Here is a 20,485-nt window from a genome sequence, read left to right as displayed (position 1 = left end):
TTTTGGATTTTTAGAGACTGTTGCCTTCTGGGATGGATTTTTGCCACACTTCCCAGGAAGTGGTCATCACAGGGGGACGACCCTGTCCCTGATTGGAGGACCAGGGCCCCCCTGCTTTTCACCCAGGAGCAAGGATAAAACTGGCAGACCTGCACCCACGCCTCAGATCCCCACCAAATTTCAAGAAGAAAGAACTACAAGGAGAAGAAGGACTGCCCTGCTGGACCCCTGGCCTGCACCTGGACCCTGCACTCAGAAAGACTGCACCAGCTGCACACTTGGGCTTCACCACAAGAAGGACTTTGCCTGGCTTCCACTGGTTCAAGGAGGGACTCCCTGTTTGCTACAGGTGAAAAATTGCTAACCAGAGTCCCCTGCACCAACTCCTGAAAAAGTGACCAGCTGACCACTGCCCAGTGGCCAAAAAGGAGTTTGCGCCAGGTGCACTCTGGGAGTTGAAGTCCGCACTTCCCAAGGACCATCACAGAACTTCTGGACCCTTGGGGTGAGCTGTGGACCCCAAAAGAACCTTAAAAGAACATCTGGGTGAAGCCCCAGAAGTTTGGAAAAGATTGGAGAAATTTTAGAAAAAAGCTCCATAAAGTGACCGACTCGATGCGGAAATTCTAGCCGGCTTGCCTCAACCGCGACCCGGCCTGACTTCGTGGTTCGTCCCGGTCAAGAAAAACATCCGAAAAAAAGACTAAGTCCGGACGTAAAAAGTTGACCGGGACCTTCCAGCCATCGTATCCGAGAAGGGCTCCACGGACGTCAGATCAAGATCCAGGTTTACCCCGGTCGAAGGATTTTCATCTCGAAAAAACGACTAAGTCCGAAGGTAGAAATCACCACCGAGGAAACCGACTTCGCGTATCCGGACAAGGGCTCCAGGAGGTCGGATCCAACTGGCAGGTTCGTCCCGGTGAAGAAAAACTTCAAAAAAAGAGACTAAGTCAGAAGGTAACTTTTTAACCGAGGCCTCCCGCGACTTGTAGCCGAGCAGGGCTCCATCGCGGTCGGCCTGAAAGTTTGACTTTGCCCCGGTCCTGGTGCAACCAGATGACCCGATTGGCGCTTTTTGTTTCTAAGCGCTAGAAAATAATAATACTTTAAAAATTCATATCTCCGGTTCCCCTCAACCGATTTTAATCGTTTTTGTGTCATTTTAAAGATAAAAATATAAGCTATTTTTATAAATTGGTTTTGGATTTTTAAACTGTTTCCTGTGTTTTATTTAATTACTGTTATGTGATATTTGAATGCTTTACACTTTGTCTCCTAAGTTAAGCCTTGACGCTCGATGCCAAGCTACCAAGGGTAGAGCTGGGATTAATTTACTGAGACCTAACTGTACTTACGTGGAGGTTTGTGGCTTGTTGCTAGGTGTAGGTACCTACCTGCCCTGCCAATAACCCATTTTCCAACATAATTGGAAGCAGCGACGGGATCCTGTACTTGTGTTCAATATCACGTTACAGTTTTAGATAAAACAAATTAAAAATCCTTTAAATTGTCCTAGTGCAAAAATTGTTTTTAATTTTTAATTTTTTTTTTTTTTTTTTAATTAATTTGGATTAATTTCAATTATTGAATTTTTGTAATTTTTCTAAATTCTTGTTTCCAATTTTTGCAAAAAGTTTTTGTTGACACAAAACTAGGGAACCATGGAGCTTGATCTGGCTAGCCTACCCACACTGACAGTAGTCCAGCTTAGGGGGTTGTGTATTGAGAGGGGGTTGCCTGCAACCACTAATCTCAGGAAGGAAATCCTGATTAAATCCCTGACAGCATGGGCTGAGGCCCAAGAGGTAGAGACAGAGGAAGCTCCAGAGGAGGAACCAAAAGAGGATGATGCTAACTCTAACCACTCAGGGGAGGAAAGGCATCAGACCCCAAGTGAGGAAGAGGAGGAACGGTCCTCACTGGACACAGTCACTAGGGGCAGACCCAAAGCTAGTGGTAGGAAGAGGGTCCTTTCAGGAGGAGAGAACCCATCCATCAGGGAAAGAGAGCTGGAAGCCCAGCTAGCCTACATAGCTTTGGAAGCAGAGAAGCTGGCCCTAGAAAAGAAAAAGTGGGCATACAAAGAGAAAAGAGATGGAGGCAGCGATAAAGAAGCTGAGGTGTCCATGGGTGGGGGAGTTTGCCCCAGATTACCCAAGGGGGTAGTTCCTGCTTATATAGAGGGGGATGACATAGATAAGTGGCTAGGGGCCTTTGAGAGGGCACTCCAAATGAGAAGGGTTAAGCCTCAATACTGGGGTTCCCTTTTGTGGGAGTTGGTCCCCAACTCAGGGAGGGATAGGCTTCTGACCTTAAGGGGGGAGGAGGCAGATTCATACCCTAGTATGAAGAGGTGCTTAGTCAAGAAGTTTGGTCTGACCCCAGAGCAATATAGAATGAAGTTCAGGGACACCCAGAAGGTCAGTACCCAGTCTTGGGTTGACTTTGTGGACACCTCACTAAAGGCACTAGAGGGCTGGATTATTGGCAACAAAGTAAATACTTATGAGGGGTTATACAATCTGATCATGAGAGAGCACATCTTGACCAATTGTATCCAAGAAAGGTTACGCCAGCATCTAGTGGACTCTAAGCTGACCAACCCTAGAGAGCTAGGGGAGGCAGCTGATGAGTGGTTGAGAACCAGGGTGGTTGTCAAGTCCCAGGGGGGAGACTCCAAGAAGGGGGGGACAGGTCCCCAAAAACCTAAGGAGGGAGGTGGTAAGCCCACCACAGAGACTCCCTCTGTACCCCAGAACCCTAAGAAGGAGGAGAGTAAATCCCACTCCCACTCTGACATGCAGAGACAGGGAGACCCAGGGTTAAAAAAGCTCTTGGACAGTAGGGCTTGCTTTGACTGTCAGCAGACAGGTCACTTCAGAGGAGATGCAGCCTGTCCAAAGAAGGTGGTTAGCACTGGGCTGTCCAGTGTAGCCATAGAGGAGGATTCCTCAGATGATGAAGTCCTCCTAGCATTGTGCTGGGAGACAGGACCAGATGGTAAGCTGGTGATCCCTGAGGGTGGGAGTAGGCACTTCCACCACATTCAAGTGAATGGGATCCCTACCACTGGCCTGAGAGACACCTGTGCCAGTCACACTGTAGTGAGTGACCGGTTAGTGACCCCAGACATGTATGTCCCAGGAAAGACAAGGAAAGTCAGGATAGCCACAGGGGAGGTCACCTCCAAACCTGTAGCCATAGTGCCCCTAGAGAGGGAGGGTATCCTTGACTGGATTAGGGTGGTAGTCAGTGCTGACCTACCCCTAGATTGTATCCTGGGCAATGACCTCCCAGAGGTGAGTCTGGTCACAGATGGGGTGGTCGCCCAGGGCGCCCCCCCAACCCAAAGTCCTGGGGAGTCAGTCCCTACAGTTAGGAGACAGGGGTCCCCAAGAAAAGGAAAGAAGAAAAGGAAGGGTAGGCCACTCTTAAAGAGAGTTCCAGGGAGCCAAAGGCCTTCTGCCCCAGTAGGGGGGGAGCCCAGAGTTGGCACTGGTGAGGCCTCACCTGACCCCAAGGAAGTCCTGAGTAGTCAGGCAGCTGTCCAGATGCAAGGTGTTGCCCCTGCACTGACAGAAGGGAGAGTGGAAGGAGGGTGTCTGCCACAGGAGGTGGTAGCCCCCCACTCTAGACAGCAAGAGGGGTGCCAGGACCCCAAAGATGCCCCTAAAGCAGCTCAGCCACCTGTCAGTGGAGAGCTTAGGGTGTGGTTCTGGGTACTGACAGCTGTCAGTAGCCTCTGCTGGGTGCTAGCCTTCCTGGCAGCACTGTACTTGGCCTGGGAGGCAGACCCCAAGGCCAATAGCAAAGTAGGCCCCCTGACCCTGTTGGTCATGGTGGGGTTGCTCAAGTGTTGGGTGACCTCTTTGGGTAAGCTAGGTCTTGCCCTAGCAAAGTTAGGAGTAGGGGAGGTGGGCACCTCACTACCCAAGTTGGCAGAGAGAGAGGAGGAAGACCCCCCTAGAGGGAAGTTTCAGTTTGGGTTGGGTCCTTTTACTGTTGGGATGGCTTCACTACCCAGAGGGAGTGACCCTGACAGGAGGATATAAGGCAGAGTAGGCCCTGCAAAGGGACAGCCAGTTTTCTTCACTGTCTTCCTCGCCTAACAAGCCAGGAAGACTCTCCCAGGGTTGGGCTGAGTCTCCTGGGCGTGTGGGCTGGGGGGGGGGTTGTGTGAGAAACTGGGGCTGATTGCAGAGGCCCCCTAACTTTTTGCCCCCATTTTCCACTTTATGCTGGTGTTTTCCTGACTCTGATGGTGCCCTGGGTACTGCTAACCAGTCCCAGGGCCTGTGCTCTGTGTAAAATGGATATGCAAATTAGGCTAATTATAATTGGCTAAGTTAACCTACCTATAAGTCCCTAGTATATGGTAGGGCATGTAGGTTTAGGGACCACAGCATAGGTGGTGCACACCTAGGTGCATTGCTGAGGTGCCCAGTGTCATTTTAAAAGCAAGCCTGCCTTGCTGGCTGCTTTTAAATTAAAGTTATATGCAAATTCGACTTTGGAATTAAAGGTACTTCCAAAGTCTTAAACTACCTTATTTTTACATATAAGTCACCCCTAAGGTGTGCCCTATGTGCCCCTAGGGCTGGGTGCCATGTAACTATAAGCAGGGACTTTATAAAAATAGATTTATAAGCCCTGGTGAGGTAAAAACAGCCAAATTCGTTTTTCCCTCATTGAAGTAAATGGCCTTCATAGGCTAGAATGGGCAGACTTTATTTTAAATTTTAAAGTCTCCTTAAATGTTACATACCAAGAATTTGGTATCAAATTGATTGTTATAATAAATCCCACAACTTCCAGTTGTTGGATTTAATATAACTAGTGCAGGTAAAAAGTTTAGACTTTACCTAAAAAGTTGCCAATTTCAGCTCTGCATTGTTTTTGCTGCTGTGCTCTGATTGGCCAGCCTGCAGCAGCTTCTGCCAGGCTACTTTAATGAGGTGTGAAGTGGCCTGACTTCACACAAAGGAATGTGCTTGGGGGAGAGAATCTCCCCTCAGCAGATGGGGAAGCAGGAAGGGGGAGGGCTGCCAAACTGGTCTTCAAAGGCAGAGAAGGACATCTGGAGCACCCAGCAACACCCCCACATCCTGCAACCCCAGACAGCTAGGTGCCCCCTTGATTAGATTAGGAGAGGGCAGGAGAGGGGTGTGTTTATGATTTTTAGCCACACCAGTGGGTGGGCTCAGCCAGATCTCTCCTCTAAAAATCAGATTCATCCATTTTGGATTTTTAGAGACTGTTGCCTTCTGGGATGGATTTTTGCCACACTTCCCAGGAAGTGGTCATCACAGGGGGACGACCCTGTCCCTGATTGGAGGACCAGGGCCCCACTGCTTTTCACCCAGGAGCAAGGATAAAACTGGCAGACCTGCACCCACGCCTCAGATCCCCACCAAATTTCAAGAAGAAAGAACTACAAGGAGAAGAAGGACTGCCCTGCTGGACCCCTGGCCTGCACCTGGACCCTGCACTCAGAAAGACTGCACCAGCTGCACACTTGGGCTTCACCACAAGAAGGACTTTGCCTGGCTTCCACTGGTTCAAGGAGGGACTCCCTGTTTGCTACAGGTGAAAAATTGCTAACCAGAGTCCCCTGCACCAACTCCTGAAAAAGTGACCAGCTGACCACTGCCCAGTGGCCAAAAAGGAGTTTGCGCCAGGTGCACTCTGGGAGTTGAAGTCCGCACTTCCCAAGGACCATCACAGAACTTCTGGACCCTTGGGGTGAGCTGTGGACCCCAAAAGAACCTTAAAAGAACATCTGGGTGAAGCCCCAGAAGTTTGGAAAAGATTGGAGAAATTTTAGAAAAAAGCTCCATAAAGTGACCGACTCGACGCGGAAATTCTAGCCGGCTTGCCTCAACCGCGACCCGGCCTGACTTCGTGGTTCGTCCCGGTCAAGAAAAACATCCGAAAAAAAGACTAAGTCCGAACGTAAAAAGTTGACCGGGACCTTCCAGCCATCGTATCCGAGAAGGGCTCCACGGACGTCAGATCAAGATCCAGGTTTACCCCGGTCGAAGGATTTTCATCTCGAAAAAACGACTAAGTCCGAAGGTAGAAATCACCACCGAGGAAACCGACTTCGCGTATCCGGACAAGGGCTCCAGGAGGTCGGATCCAACTGGCAGGTTCGTCCCGGTGAAGAAAAACTTCAAAAAAAGAGACTAAGTCAGAAGGTAACTTTTTAACCGAGGCCTCCCGCGACTTGTAGCCGAGCAGGGCTCCATCGCGGTCGGCCTGAAAGTTTGACTTTGCCCCGGTCCTGGTGCAACCAGATGACCCGATTGGCGCTTTTTGTTTCTAAGCGCTAGAAAATAATAATACTTTAAAAATTCATATCTCCGGTTCCCCTCAACCGATTTTAATCGTTTTTGTGTCATTTTAAAGATAAAAATATAAGCTATTTTTATAAATTGGTTTTGGATTTTTAAACTGTTTCCTGTGTTTTATTTAATTACTGTTATGTGATATTTGAATGCTTTACACTTTGTCTCCTAAGTTAAGCCTTGACGCTCGATGCCAAGCTACCAAGGGTAGAGCTGGGATTAATTTACTGAGACCTAACTGTACTTACGTGGAGGTTTGTGGCTTGTTGCTAGGTGTAGGTACCTACCTGCCCTGCCAATAACCCATTTTCCAACAGTCACTACAGACACACAAGCTCCAACCTGCTGCTGTTTCTGGGATGGATAACCACAGGTGTAAGCAATAGCAAGCTCCAGCAGCAGATTCTTTACAGCCTGACATGCCAGACCTCCTCCCTGGAAAAGGAAACTAAGGGAAAGGACATATCAGGCAACAACTGCCTTATCCATGATGCATAATTACTGTTCTGTCCACCCAAGTCCATTGCTTGACCAATAAACCCTGGACAATAATGGTCTGAACCAGTTCAGCACTGTGCTTCCCATGCTGCAAGCCTGAAGATTGTATACCACAGTTCCAAGGTAAAGAGTGTTGAATGCTGTTGTCAGATCCAGTACAAGCACTGACTCGCCCTTGAATCATTCTGTGGTCATTTAACATCAGTTGTATTAGTTCATTTATTATTGACTGAATAAACAGATCAATTAACAATTATGAATAAATCAACGAATAATTAAAATAACAATTACTCAAGCAATTAACTTATGTAATTCATTAATAACTAAAACTTAATCTATATTAAAAAAAGCATTTATGGATTTACATTTTAATTCCCCATAAATTCAAAAGCCCGCTACTGAATTAACAATGCCTAACTACATTTTTACAAAATCATATAAAACCTTACTAGCAATTCTGAAACAAATTGAACACAGAAATAATATTAACCTTTAATAATTAAATGACTAATATTCATCAAATTAATTAAAAGACAATATTTTAAACAACTGTGTTAAGCACACCACTATCATACACAACTGCATTAAAAAAGTTTCTGTGCTGGGGGTTCAGGGCCTTTTTGTTATTTGTACAGTTTGCCGCTGGGTATTGTTTGCCTCCAGGTGTTCTCTGGCCTGCCTATCTTCCATGTTCCTTGCTGGGACCAGTGGAGAGTTATTCTTGTGGTGGACTCTTGTACTTTTCCGATTGTATGCTCTATCCATCTCCATCTTTTTCTCATAATGATCTTATCCCTGCTCTCTTGCTTGCATATCGTGAGCAGTCCTTGGTTCCAGATGGTTTGTAGCCAGAAATTATGCAAGATTCTTCTCAGATATCTGGTGTGGAAGGCTTTTCATTATCCACCAGCATTCTGATCCATATATGAGTGTGGACAGAACGCAGATCTGGTAAAGCCTCAGCTTGGTGTTGGTGCTGTACTGAGATGGCCTCCACACATTGGTCAGCATCTTGAAGGCATTCTTGGCCTTGTTCAGTCTTCTCTTGATGTCATTACCTGACCCCCAACAAGACTGATGCACTGACTAGGTGGTGAACTCTTCAACCATGGTTAGGGCCTCTCCATCCACCTTGATTGGTGAAGGGTTTGGGATATTGAGTGGCATGACCTCTTAGTTATTTTTGCTGACTTAAGGCCCTCTTGCTTTGCATAGATGTTGAGGCAACACATATTTTCCTGCATATTCTAGTATCTGTGTAAGAGCACAGCTAGTTCATCTGCACAGTCTGTTTCCTCCAATGTAGAGAACAAGGCCTATCTGATGCCTTTGGGTTAGTCTTCTGTTGTACGTCACATCAACCAGTTCATAACAAGGTTGAATAGCAATGCTGACATCACACATCCCTGATTCACATCTGTCATGAATTCAAAGCTTTACTCACTATCTCCCACCTAACATGTAAAATTATCATAGAAGTTCTTGGTAAGGAGAACTATCTACTGCAGTATGCCACAGGCACTCACTATATGGCAGAGGCTATCATGGTAGAAACTGTCAAAGGTTTTCTCAGAGTCAATGAAGTTGGTGTATAGTTGTTTCTGCCACTCTGTACACTGCTTTATGATGTGTAGAGTAAGGATCTGATCAACATACCCTCTGCCCTTGCAGACCCCAGCCTATTCTTTTTTAGCTGCTTGTCCAAAGCATCAGAAATGTGCTGAATAATGATTTCCAGCAGGATTTTACTCAATATTCCCAGAAGGATGATTCCACACCAGTTATCTGGAACCAAGCCGCCATCATCAAGATTTCACAGAAAGGTGCAAAAACATTGAATACCTCAAACACTATGTTCTTGCCTTCTAAATTACATTACACAATATTGTCCACATCACAATACGTTTGACATAATATTTGAGACCCACAATATTTTGTTGGAATGCTCACAGGATTAACCCAACATTGTGTGATGTTGTTTTATGTGTTTTTATCACATTTTGTATTTGTACCACTGTTAATTTTCCTAATAAATACAACATTTTTTAATATTCACCAAATCTTTATCAAACACCAAGGAGGGTGTAATTCTGGTGCTCTTTCGGGGTTTAGCCACACAGTGAAACAAACGAGAAATCAACTGTCAAATGTTTTATTTGGTATGGCACTGAATTAAGTATAGTTTTAAGTCTTTCCTTGCTATTTGTCTGTTTTCCCGAGGTGCTTTCTATCTTTCTGATGTGTGGTCTTATTCTCTTCATGTAGCATGGAGGAAAGCTATATTTCAACTCTGGGAAAAGGGAAGATTCAATCCAGGTAAATGTTTAGTCTCCCTGTCACAGAGGGACTGGAAGTGGCAACCACTGTACCACAGAGGGAGTGACAAGTGCAACTGCAATGCCATGTGATGGCCATGCTATACCGTACATGGATATGGCAAGAGGAGCAACCATATGACAGAGGGACAGTTGGAAACTGCTGTTGTACCAGGGCAAACAAAAAGGAGCAACCACAGTGGGGCAGGTTTAACACAGGGTGAATGTAGCAATCACCTTTTGAAGTCATTTTCATTCCATTGGTCTTTAAAACTAATTTTTCCATGTGTCCAAGAAAATATATTTCGTATTTGGACTAATGTTTGTAGGACTCTTTATGGTAAACAATAAATAATAGGTATCTTTACAATCAGCAAAATATTCTAATTTGACCACTTGACCTTGATATCATGTTCAGTGGGTAAATGTTATGAGGGCTTATGCATGAACTATTCCAGTTATAAAGAAAATGGTTCAGCACTTGGGGGACCACTTGGTGCCTATGGGATTAATAACCTACATCTCATTTGTGAGTTTAACAAGAGGCCCCATAGAACTAAAGCTTAAGTCTGAAAGTATAGAATCCTAATATGCTCAATTAGACTTTATCAAAACCAACATCAGGTAGGCTTATAGAGGTAGTAGATGCTTTAACCAGCATGATGTTATTCTGTGAAGGGGGCCTTACACAAATAGATTATTGAGGCAAACAAATCATATTGTCCAGACCCAAAACATCTCATTTTTTTCTGACACAGTTATGTTTGATTGTGTTTGTGCATTTTCACAACATGCTAACATGTAGGGGTGTAACCATTGTTTGCATAGCAGGTACAGTGGCATCGAAGGTAGCTGTCATTGAATACATTTAAATTGTTTTAAAAAATGCTGTTCAAAGTTGGCCACTCTGGATGCAAGTTCATTCAAATTGTCTATAGTTGAAAGTATTTTGTTACATTTTAACACAATCCATTCAATGATGGTGGTTGTGTCCATTTTCAAATGATTTGCTAAAGCTAATACAAAACCCATTCTTAGATACCCGCTACACATGCACTTGTTTGCTTATTCCCTATTTGGGGAGGGTATCTTGAAATGGTCAGAGAACCATTTTAAGATGGTGGCCTCCCAATAGTGTAGTGCTCACAAGATGGTATCAAACAAAATCAAAAACAAATAAATACAGAAATAAACAATGGCATTTAGAGGGCAGGATGATTCTGGTTGGGAGTTAGGAAAGAGAGGAAGTGCAAGGAATCTTGGCAGAGGGACCAGGTTGAGAAGGAGAGAGAGAAAGAGAGAGAAAGATAAGGAATAGTCCCTCTCAGAATACAAGAACAGACATCAGCCGTCGAAAAATACATCATTCAATTAATACAATGTGAGACAGATTTTTTTCTGGGAGGAAAGACATCTAATCAGAAACAGACAGCAACGATATCCAGTCATGAGCAAGAGATGGGTCCAAATCCCACTCTTCATGTATGATATGTACTTCGGAGAATATGTTTTGCCAACAAGTATGAGACCTAAAAACACAAGCTATTCTGGGTGAAATGAGCTTTTTTATGCAGATGCTTGGGGTGGTAGGTGTCAGCAATTATTTTGGAAACAGTAACACAGAAAGAAAGGAAGAAAAGGAAACAAAAAAGACTAAAAGAAGGATAGGAAAATAGTGGCAAGAGGAAAAACGAGTGATGAACAAGAACTTGAAAGAATGAGATAAAGGCACAGGAAGTGGTTGCTGGTGGACAAAAGAGGCACGAAGTGGAATCAACAGTAGGCTAACATGGCGTCTGTTTAACCTTTCCTGCAATGGGCAGCAACCGTGGTGGACTCCTAAAGAAAACTTTCAACTTTTTCTTTTTTGATTGTATATTTTACAAATGAAACACTTTGTGAAACGATTCCCTCAAATCACCTAATTCACATCTAAAAAGACACAACGTTAAGTGATTCAGATTCGGGAAAGAACAGAAACAGACCAATTATATTGTACAGAGATATTTTCTTTTTTATCTAAAAACGAGAATGAAAAATGGCTTTAGTTTAGATCCCTTGTTTTCTTTCAGCAAGGTCAATAGAAACGTCTAGGAGATTGTGGGTCAATACTTTTTCAGATGAAAACCATGATGGTTAAGTTCTTACCTAGTGTCCTTCTGAGAAACTTTGGCTGTTTTGATGGGGGGAGGTGAACGCAGAAGTAGTACACTGGTGCTCCAGACAGAACTACAGCTAAGCCAACCAACGAATCAACGGTGTCGATGTAGAGGGGAACCACAACCAAGCACACGCTGCAAGCACAGTACACAATTGGGAAGAAAAGACTCAGCTGCAAGGTAAATATAAGGCACAGCTTCAGTCGACACGAATGCTAGTTGAGTTGCTCAAAACAAGTACCTATAATGTGGGGCTTTATGTTAACCGACTATAAAATGCACTCCTAATTAAAAAATACCAATAGTAAACAGAATGAAAAGTGCATAGTATTGAAAATCAAAACACACATTTATCTTATCTGATTATAAAAACTGAGCTTGGCATCCCCACTGTGCCTGATTGATGCATAATTACAGAGCGATCAGAGTGTGGCCTATACGATGAATTTCTCACCTGCACATCAGTTTTCATGAACGCTTAGAAATTGTAGGTTCGCGGACAGCAGAGGCTGATTATACTTGGGACACTCTGATAACCTCTGTGTTTCACTCTATTGATGCTTTCTTGGAATCAACCAGGATGAAATATTTACATTTCTTTTAAACGTTTTACTATATTTTAAGGAATTGTATATCAGAAAATGTAAGACCTGGAACAAGCAAGGATAGACCAGACCAGGCCTTCTGTATTTTATCATGCTGGCAATCTATCTGCATGCAAAGCTGCAGTATGGTTATTAGTCAGGTTCAATTTTAGATGAACCTTAATTTTGAAAGTAATTGTTTTGTAGCCTTTCTCATTTTATATTTTATAAGTTTGCTCTTTCCTAGATTTACTCCTAATTTACAATTCAATCTTTCGGGTTTGCTATCATAAAATCATTGTCAGAATATCACTTAATATAAATGTCATGTCCTACAAACCATGTACAAAATAGTTTAACACTGGAGTTAATAATAAAATAGCTTCACCAATAATAAAATATCTTCACCTAATGGAATTATATTTTTGTAAATGATTAGAAACGATACTTATGACACATGACATTTTTTAATATAATATTCTCTCATACTGTCCTTCTTTGGCGTTTATGTCACCCCTGTTGGCAATACATCCAGGTAAGGAGGAGAACAAAGGGATGGGTATGTGAAGGGGTGCTCTTTGCTCAACATTTTAGCTTATACTTCAATCTTGAACCACTAAGCCGATCTGGGATATTTCTTTGCTCATCTAACCCCTTTCTATAGAATCAATTCAACCTTAAAAAGCCCTTCTCCAAAAACACTCCTGGAACAAAGACCTTCTCCAGGAGCACTCTTGTGACCCTGAATCCTCAGCATCACCGTTGAGGCTGGGCCCTCCAGATCTTGGACTGGATAGTGTACAACTGGCCACATAAAACTTTGGTGTTGGCGATACAGCCAAGGAGGCCAATAGCGTTGATGTTTTTTGTGCATTTTATATGTTTGTGCATTTTTAGCAACGTGCAGAACGTGGACTCACTTTCATGAACACACTGACATGGTACTAATGCCTTTGAAACTAATCTGCTGCGACATGGAAAACTGTCTTTTTCTAGCTTATGATAACTAGGCCTCAATGCTGTTTTATCCAAAATCTATTTCTCTTTCTTTCGGCATTTTCTCTGTTCAATACTTCTGCAGCCCGCAGCTAAAGCAGAGTCACAATGTGTTGATTTTTATTGACGCTGTTCTTGTTGTTCTCAAAGAAAACGTTCTAGTAATGTATAATTTCCAAGATCCTTCCACTAGCACAATGTACTTTATTGATTCAAAATAGTTTGGTGCTGTCCTTGTAACTAGTTTGTCCTGCCATCGCTGGATGACATTAGCATAGAGTGGTAAGAATTAATATTCATGTAGTGGGACAGTGTTTAGATTGTAAGGTAATATGACATTTTATAGAACTGTGCTCTCATTGCCTAGAGTGTAATTAATTTGCTTACACCATGATGATTTTGCAGAATTAATAATTTCCAACGCAGGTAAACTATACTTATACCACAGATTTTGAGGATGCACCAGAACTCTTCTAAAGCCTTGTCCATGCTACTAAGGATGCTCTACGTTTTCTTAATGAGTTTGTTGCTCATTTAGGACTTACATCTTTTTCTAATTTGCACATTATTCTACATTTATTCTGTTTTACTGAGGGCCTTCATGACACTGATTCTTCATGCATTTGCACATTATAGTTTATGTACTATACGTTTTAAATTTATTAAATAGATCTTTAAACATTCTATTCCTGCCCTGCAACTCAATAATGGAGTCTGTCCTTACTTAAATGACTGTGGTCCTCATTATGACACTGGCAGTAAAACCAACTTACCGCCATGCTGACTGCCGCCAACATACCGCCGCCACGGCGGATATCCGTTCACCATATTATGACACAAACACACCAATCCGTAACTATTCAGCCACGCACAGAAATCCGCCACACCAAAGGTCAGTGATAAACTGTCGGTATCCAAACCAACAGAACAATGCCCACAACATTATGACCCATGAATCATCACGGCGGACATTCAACGGCGGTAAAGCATTGGCGGTATATACCGCCGCACTCAAAATACACACACACATACAAAACAACACCACATTGGACAATTCAAACTACACATACCTGACACACATACAAACACCACACCCACACCACTATAAAACACACAGCCACATTACCCACAACCATTTACCATTCCAAACCATTGGCACGAGACAGACACCACGACTATAGACAAAACCAGAGCCACACATTACCTACACCTATACTCCACCCACACACCCCACATCACACACCCCAACATATCACCCTACAAACCCTCACCTATACAACTCACACAACACACATGGCACCACAAAGACACCCCAAATTCTCAGAGGAGCAGCTAAGGGTCATGGTGGAGGAAATCATTCAGGTAGAGCCTCAGTTATTTGGAGCACAGGTGCAGCAGCTATCCATTGCTAGGAAGATGGAGCTATGGCGGAGGATCGTGAACAGGGTCAACGCCGTGGGACAACACACCAGAACAAGGGAGGACATCAGGAAGAGGTAGAACGACCTAAGGGGGAAGGAGCATTCCATTGCAGCAAGACACCAACTAGCTGTATAGAGGACTGGCAGTGGACCCCCACCTCCTTCCCCACAACTAGCAACATGGGAGGAGCAAGTCTTGGCAATCATGCATCCTGAGGGCCTGGCCGGAGTAGCGGGAGGACTGGACTCTGATGAGTCAACTCTATACTACTATCACCCCCCTATCCTGCATGCCATCACATACCCCCACCCTCACCCTTACTCCCATCACCCAACCACCTCACACCCCCCCACCATCACATCTCACTCATCCCAATGCCAAGCTCTGCATGCCATTCAAATGCATGGACACCACTCACAGACCTGCATGGACACCCATCACTAAAGCATGCACACTAGAGAGAACTAATCATCCCACCATACACCAACGTACACAAGTGAAAGATGCCAGGGCAAATACATACAAAGAGGACAACCCACTGATGCACAATATGTCACACACAGAAACAATAACACTGCATTTACATTCCCACAGGTACCCCAACCAATGTCACTGGCGAAGTGGTGCCAGCACTATCCAGTCCCCCATAGAAGAGGCCCACAGTGATGACAGCAACTCTGGTCACCTGGATCTGGATGACCAACCTGGCCCATTAGGGACTTCTAGACAGTCGGCTACCCAGGCTCAGTCACACACCACCACAGAGCCCCCCCCGTCTGGAAACACCACAGCAGCACCCACCCAGCGAACCCATACCTCTGTACCCGGGACACGTCAATCAGCAGTGAGTCCACCACTACAGGGACCCCAGGGCACACATCATACCCAAGACAATCAGGGACCTGGGGTCAATGGCATTGGGCACACAGTTCAGGGGACAGAGGCACAGGACAACAGGGAATCTGGGTGGACTGCTGTGTGCCAGAGGGAGGACAGGCCCAGGGAACCGACTCTCCAGGAGGCACTTGCAGAGATCCTGGGAACCTACCAACAGTCCCAGGATACGCTGGGCCAGATCCTGGACAATGTGCAGGAGAACAGGCGGCAGGAGGATGGACAGTGCCAGGGGATCAGGGAGGACTTGCAGGCCATTAACACCACCCTGGTCTCCATAGCAGGGGTGCTGGCAGACAAGGCCAACAAAATGAGGGAGGCAGTCTCACAACAGCAGGCCCCTGCCACTAGCCAGACATCTGAATTGCCTACCACCTCAGCTGCCGCTAGTGGACAGGAGGCCCCGCCACAGGACCAACAGGCCACCAGCACCAACAGGCCACCAGTACCCCTCCCCCTGTAGAAGGTGAACCACCCGCAAACGTTCCCTGCGATCCAGACAGAAGCCAGACACTATTGCCAAGACCCCTGCCAAGAAATTAGACTCTCCTGATTGTCACCCTTGTGTCCCACTCTGTCACCCTGTCCACCTTGAACTGCCATTGCTCCTCTTCCTATGTCCCCTTGGGCAATGCACCTGGGCCACAAATAGATTGGAACAATACCCAGGACTTTCATCCATCATCACCTCAGCCTATTGTACTTGCCCCTCTTCTTCTTAGCACTTCAATAAAAACACTTTGAAAAAATACAAGTATGGAGTATGTCAAATGTTTTAAGTATGTATACGTTAATGAGGTTCAAACATTGCAATTCAGCTGTACAGTAATGCTGCCATAGTAAAGACCTGCAGTTGGCTGCAGTGATCACGCCAAGAGCGATAGTGAGGCACCAACATCTGCAAAATGAGTTGCCAAAGGGTACAGTGAGTGGGCATAGAAGTGGGAATTTACAGCATGCCAGTGCCATAGATAATTCAAAAAATGACAATGAAATGTGAAGTAACACTGTCTTATCTGTGTGTCATTGGAAATATTGTCGAATCACTGCAATTCTGTTATCCTCATCCTCATCCTCTGCCTCCTCATCCTCACTGTCCACATGGCCCACTGCTGCCACACAGCCATCTCCAGCCTCCTACTCCTGAAGAAAAGGCACATGGCGTCTCAAGACAAGGTTGTGCAACATGCAGCATGCCACGATTATCTGGCACATCTTCTTGGGTGAGTAGCACAGGGATCCCCCAGTTAGATGGAGGCACCTGAACCTGGCCTTCAGGAGGCCAAAGGTACATTAGATAATCCTTCTTTTTCACCCATGTGCCTCATTATAACATTCTTCTGCCCTTGTCCTGGCATTCCTCACAGGGATCAGTAGCCATGAAAGGTTGGGATAGCCTGAGTCACCTGCACACACCACACACTATCCTATATGGCCCACACCATACCCATACACCAACATCTACTGGTTGGGAACCAGGGCTCACCTATTAGCCACACCTGGTGCCTCTGTAGTTGGCCCATCACATTTGGGATGCTGCTATTCCTTAGGATAAAGGCATCATGCACAGACCCTGAATACTTAGCATTGACAGGGGAGATGTACTGGTCCACCAAGCACACCATCTGCATATATGCATGGAGTGAAAACTCTTTCAATTTCTGTACACCTGTTCATTTTGCCAGGGGGCGACAAATGAAATATGTGTTCCATCAGTTGCTCCAATTATGCTAGGGATATGTCCCATTGCATAGAAGTCAACCTTCACTGTGGCCAAATCTTCAACCTGGGGGAAAACAATGTAGCTGCACATGTGTCTAATCAGGGCAGACAACACTCTTGTCAGCACTATTGAGAACAATGGCTGTGACATTTCTGCTACAAAGCCCACAGTCACTTGGAAAGAACCAGTTGCCAAGAAATGGAGCACAGATAGGACTTGCACAAGAGGGGGGATCACAGTGGAGTGATGGATATTAGATATCAGGTCAGGCTCAAGTTGGGCACACAGTCCCGTGATTGTGGTCCTGTCAGGTCTATAGGTGAGGATAATGTGCCTGTCCTCCATTACTGACAAGTCCACCAGAGGTCTGTACATGGGGGTATATCTCCATCTCCTATTTATCCACAGCGGTTGCAGTCTAAGGGAGAAAAGAGTGAGGAGCCGGTCACAAACTGAACATCGGAGCCACAATAGTACAATGCATGATGTCAATTTGTAACGGATAAGTGGTATTTGTCCTGTATGTCCTATTTTTAACTGTGACACAGGTATTACCAGGGCCTGAACCCCCTGAAATGGCATTCTCCTGTCCTGTGTGGAGGGACACGTGGAAGTGAGGTAATTCCACTGATGTTCTGCGCCATTGCGGGAGACGGTCGGGAACCGTTTTGCAACTCCTCATTAGATAACATTGGGCACTATATGGGAAAGTGGCCAATAGTGATGTACGCCGGCGGTGACGCGGACGCAGAAGTGACCGCCATTTTCTATATGGTCACTAACTTGATACCTGACCTTCAACAGGAGAGGACCTACACTGCATGTGCTGCTGTGACCTGTGTCTGGAACCTACCATGGCTTGTGTGACTGGGAAAGGGCCCGTGCCTTCACCGCGGCGGAGTTCGAGCGACTGGTGGATGGGGTCCTACCCCAGTACAGACTGCCATATGGGCCTCCAGACCAACAAGTGAGTACACTGTGAGCACAATGCATGTGGCATCAATGCATGGAGTGATGTGTGAAGGCCTCGTTTGGGGGGGTGGGTGGATGTCCCCATGGTTGTGTGCAGCATGTGTGCTGGGCCTTGTGTGTGCAAATGGCGATGTGAAGGGGTATGGTGGGCCATAATTGTAACAGACAGGAGGGTCTGACTGATACCATTTCCTGTGTGCATTTCTCTGCAGGTCAGCGCCCATCAAAAGAAGGTTATATGGCGTGCCATCGCCAAAGAGGTGCTGACCTTGAGGTTCTACGGCAGGTTGAGCACCCATTGTTGGAAACAGTGGGAGGACCTGAGACGCTGGGCACAGAAGACGGCAGAGGCCCAGCTGGGGATGGCCTCTCAACAAGGAAGGGGTGTCCATCGAACCCTGACACCCCTGATGGCCTGCTTATTGGCAGTGGCCTATCTGGAGCTGGATGGGCGCTTGAGGGCATCACAGCAGCCACAAGGGGGTGAATACAGTGCCCATCATCACTACTTACGAATGGTGGGGGGTACCCGAGTGGGGATGTGTGTCAGTGGGTGCCCCAGGCCAGGCCTGACATTGCAGTGTCGGTCCCATGGTGAGCAGGGTTCTGAAGTGATAATCCTGCTACCCAGCTTGTAGGCATCCCGAGCTGGTCAGGGCTGAGTGGTTAGAAGGTGTGCTGAATGTGGCGCTATGTGCCCCTTCCCATGCATTGGTGGCTAGCATTATCACAGGTAGTGCATTGCATAGCGTGTAGGGCTGTTCCTGGTGTATGAGGGTGGTGTGTACTCCGATGGTGATGTTGGTGCAGCCATTGACCAAGTGTATCCTTTGTCTCTTCCTCCCCCCCTTTTTGTTTTGTCATCCTGTCCTTATGTGCATTAGCATCATCTGGTGGAGGAGCAGAGGCACTGACGACGGAGGGAGCTGTATCCCACAGCACCCAGGAGGCAGAGTCCACTGATGCTGAGGGCACCAGTGGGACAGAGGGTGTGGGGAGCACCATGGCGGAGGCTGGAGGGGACAGTTCGGACACAGATACCTCCTCCGATGGAAGCTCGCTAGTGGTGGCACCCTCCCAGCAGCCCCTCATTGAGTTGCCCGTGCCCGCACACCCAGGAGGGTGGGCATCTCCTTCCCCCCAGGCACCTCAGGCCCTGCCCCAGTTAGCCCTGCTGCCCTGAGTGAGGAGGCTATTGATCTCCTGAGATCCATCTCTGTTGGGCAGTCAACCATTGTGAATGCCATCCAGGGGCTGGCAGCCTAAATGCAACAGACAAATGCATTTCTGGAGAGCATTCACACTGGCTTGGCGGCCCAACAGAGATTAATCCAGGCTCTGGCTTCCTCTCTGATGGCAGCCATTGTCCCTGTTTCTACCATCCCCCCTCCAACTTCCTCTTCCCAATCCCATTCCCCTCAACCCCAACCTATCCCAAGTACACAGGCAGACGAGCATACACACAGGACAACACACAAGAGTGGCACAGGCAAACATCAGCACCACACATCATTCCACAGGCACTCACACAAACACCACCCAGATGCAGACATACCAACATCCACTGCCTCCACTGTCTCCCCCTCCTCCTCCACCTCCCTACCAGTTGCGTCTACACTCACACATGCATGCAGCACATCCTTATCCACTACCAGCAGCACCACCACACCTAGCAGAACACACACCTCACTTGCAGACACCTCCACAACAGCCATGCACACGTCCCCTGTGTCCTCTCCCACTGTGTCTGTCACCCCCCCTAGGTACACAAATGCCAGCACTCAGACACCCAACAGCCATCCACCTCACAACAGCATCCAGCCCATGCACCTGCACCCAAACACAGCAGACAGACACCTCCTACAACCACTCCCTCTTCCTCCACTCCCAAGCCTTCTCCCTCGTCTTGCCCTGTGTCCCTAAGAAGCTTTTCCTCTCCACCATTGATTTCTTCCCTACCCCTCATCCCCGTCCTTCACATCTGGCCAGAGTTTTAAAAACCCAGGCAAGCACCTCAGCCACCCAGTCCACGGGACCAGTAGTCTCCACACCCACTCATGGTGGGTAAGGATCCAGGGCACCTTCCAGCCTCAAAGAAAGTGTGCCTGCCCTAGCTGCTGCCTGGAAGGGCAATGAGCCTACCCAAGCTGCTGCCCAGAAGGGCAAGGAGCCTGCCCCAGCTGCTGCCTGCACGGGCAAGGAGCCTATCCAAGCTGCTGCAAGGAAGGGCAAGGAGCCTGCCCCAAGTGCTGCCAGGAAGGACAAGTAGCCTGCACTAGCAGGGAGGACAAGGGGCTAGGTGTAGGGACTCAGACAGAGCCCCTACCACCAACCATGGTTGTGCATCCATCCAAGGCCGCAGGGGATGGGCTGGAGCCTCCCCCCACCACCACCAGCAGCAGCACCACCACCAGCAGTGGGAAGCCATCCGAGGCTGCAGGGGATGGGCTGGAGCTCCCCCCCCACTAGCGGCTGCTGCAGCACTACTGCTGAGCAGCCATCACCGCTAGCGGACGGTATGCAGTCCTGCCTCCATGGGCTGCTGTGCGGCCTGTCCCTTGCAAAGCCAGCG

At 46.7% G+C, this 20,485-nt stretch overlaps 1 protein-coding gene across 1 annotated transcript in view; it reads right to left on the bottom strand.

The window, feature by feature from the left end:
* LOC138269597 (Y+L amino acid transporter 2-like) overlaps positions 1 to 20,485 on the bottom strand; it is a 300,952-nt gene that overhangs the window by 27,943 nt on the left and 252,524 nt on the right. Inside the window, exon 9 of the mRNA XM_069218807.1 lies at positions 11,312 to 11,495. Within this exon, the coding sequence (XP_069074908.1) occupies positions 11,312 to 11,495 (184 nt within the window). The remainder of the gene's footprint in view (positions 1 to 11,311; positions 11,496 to 20,485) is intronic.

Source organism: Pleurodeles waltl, chromosome 2_1, assembly GCF_031143425.1.
Source record: "Pleurodeles waltl isolate 20211129_DDA chromosome 2_1, aPleWal1.hap1.20221129, whole genome shotgun sequence".
In the NCBI taxonomy this organism is placed as follows: domain Eukaryota; kingdom Metazoa; phylum Chordata; class Amphibia; order Caudata; family Salamandridae; genus Pleurodeles; species Pleurodeles waltl.
This window is presented reverse-complemented; position numbering and strand designations above follow the sequence as displayed.